The sequence below is a fragment of the Macrosteles quadrilineatus genome, unplaced genomic scaffold (assembly GCF_028750875.1).
Source record: "Macrosteles quadrilineatus isolate MER2022 unplaced genomic scaffold, UCM_ALF_1.0 Scaffold_2__2_contigs__length_208266976, whole genome shotgun sequence".
Taxonomy (NCBI): Eukaryota; Metazoa; Arthropoda; class Insecta; order Hemiptera; family Cicadellidae; genus Macrosteles; species Macrosteles quadrilineatus.
The window spans coordinates 33434648-33437044 of NW_026542595.1; the positions used below are offsets into that span (position 1 = coordinate 33434648).

General features: G+C 34.3%; 1 protein-coding gene across 1 annotated transcript; it reads left to right on the forward strand.

The window, feature by feature from the left end:
• Window positions 1–858: 858 nt before the first annotated feature.
• LOC128984053 (uncharacterized) lies at window positions 859–1611 on the forward strand. Its single transcript, XM_054403337.1, has one exon. The coding sequence runs from the start codon at window positions 859–861 to the stop codon at window positions 1609–1611; it is 753 nt and encodes a 250-aa protein (XP_054259312.1).
• Window positions 1612–2397: the final 786 nt, after the last annotated feature.

Here is a 2397-nt window from a genome sequence, read left to right on the forward strand (position 1 = left end):
AATTAGCTTTAAGATCAAGATTTAATTTAACGGAAGGCTTTCGACCAACGTAGATTTACACACGTTCAAGCTGTGACATGAGTACAGGTGTGTTCTTAATAACAATAATAAAACGAACAGTAAAAAAACGCTATTAAAGAATCTACAAGACTCGTGGAACTCACGATTTACTCAGGTTCGCATTGCCGTTAGATTCAATGCGGTTGGTAACGAGACATAGTTATTGGCTAAAGTTATTGCATTATTGTATTCTTGTTATTGTATCTTATTCTATAATTATTCAATATTCATTAGGGTGTCGGGGGAAGATTTGATTACGCCATCAAACTCATGCATTTACATATAAAATATTCCCCAATATAGGCCTACGTTAGATTGTCCCATTTAATGATTAAGGTTTTGTTTCAACGTTTCAAGCGATAGCTGTTTACTAGTCAAAGACATTGTTTACAAAAAAAAGAAAGAAAAAATCAAGATTGCAGCGAACAGGTATGTTTTGAATATGAAATAAGATAGACCTTTTGTGTGTAATTTTACTTTAAAACACCCTAATTTTAACATGTTTCCCATATCTTCTTCCCCATCTTGAACATTTTTTGTGGTGTTGAGTAGACGTGTCTACCCATTCTACATTCATTCGAGCCTTTTAGCACGTTTTATTGCCCGCGCCCAGCTACCCCTAGTTGTAGTGCGGAGAGCGATGTGTGCGGGTGACTTTAACGATTCCAGTTTGTTATTTTGTTAAACATATGCTTAGAATATTCATATTAGCAGCAAGTGTTTCTTTAGGTTTTATTATTAGTAATCGTTAGTGTGATGTGATATATTATTGTGAGTATTTCCGTAGAACTGTGAACAATGGAAAATCCTAATTCCAACAAAAGACCACATAGATGTTGTTTTGCTGGCTGCAGCAACACGAAAGGTCGCAATCCTTCCCTGCGTTTTTTCACATTTTCTATTAAAAGGGCAGAAATTTGTGAACAATGGATTGTTAACTGTGCAAATGACACCCTATCATGCTTGGCTCCTACAACGCTAAACCGCAAAGTGGTGTGTGAACTGCACTTTACAGACGAATGTTTTACAAGTTCCTTAAAAACTAAGTTAAATCAAAACGCTGTTCCGACCAAGCTCTCGCTATCTCTCGACAGTCCACAAACCCCCGCACAAGCATCCAGTGACACATCACAGTTGGCTGCGACAGCGAGTCAACCATCAACTTCCCGTAGATCACTCTTCACTACCCCAACGACATCAACAACAGTTACATCAGACGAGCCTCCCGTAGAAGTAAGCCCCATCACAACACCACTTTTCAAAAAGCATAAACCAATTAAAGGACGCAAGCCAACTCCAGGTAAAATGACCCCCAATAAAAGGCGAATGTACAGAAAACTTCAAAGTCAGATAAAACTTAGAAAAATGTATCAACAAGCTGGCAGACGTTTGAAAGGTAAAAAACCGAACATAAGCAAATCTGAGCTACTCGAAGCCATCAAAGGTTATTTGCCGGAAAAGGTTTCTGATTTTTTTGCTATGCAGCTAAACCACTGCAATCAGACAACAAAGCCATATACGGACAAAGAGAAACAGCAAGCTCTTTCGTAAAGGTATGTAATCTAAGCTAATTACATTACATACTTACAACATAATATAATATTAATTGTAATATGATTAGATAATATTTGGTTAATTGTGTCATTCTTAGCAAAAATGTTGGAAAATTCAAACAAATTATTAATTTCAAAATATTGGTGGTTCAAAATAAACACATCATAACGGTTATAACAAAAGCCATGAGTCAACTATCGAAGTCGAAGACAGTATATATATTTAAGTACTAAACTGCTTTATTAAGAAGAGATACTTTTTTTTAATTAAACTGTACTACATTAATCACAATTTTTGTTATTATAAATTGATATAATTTATGAGGTGACCCGTGCGCAAATTGTACATTTTATTGGGTAAAAAATCTTTTCCGAGGCAAAACAAATGTAATCCAATGCACTTATTATTTAAAAATTATGTTTGTTTAAGACAGTTAAGTTTCACTGAATTAATTATTTACCTATATTTTCGAACTATAACATAAAGAGGGATTTAACTACTTCAATTAGGTTACAATTAATTACTGTAGCCTTTTTACACTCAATATAAACGGTTTGGTCTCGTTGTTTTACAATATCACTATGGTTAACATTTCAATTCGATGATCTGGTCGATAATAACAGCAATCCTTTAAGTAGAACTACTAAAAAAGAACTCCTTAAGAGAAACTCCTTACTAGTACAAAAATGAAAAATATAAGCTGAGTAATTGTGGGCCGAATTATTTGAATAACTTCTTGATCAGCATCGTACGTTTTATTAAATTTACGGAAAGTAAATAAAG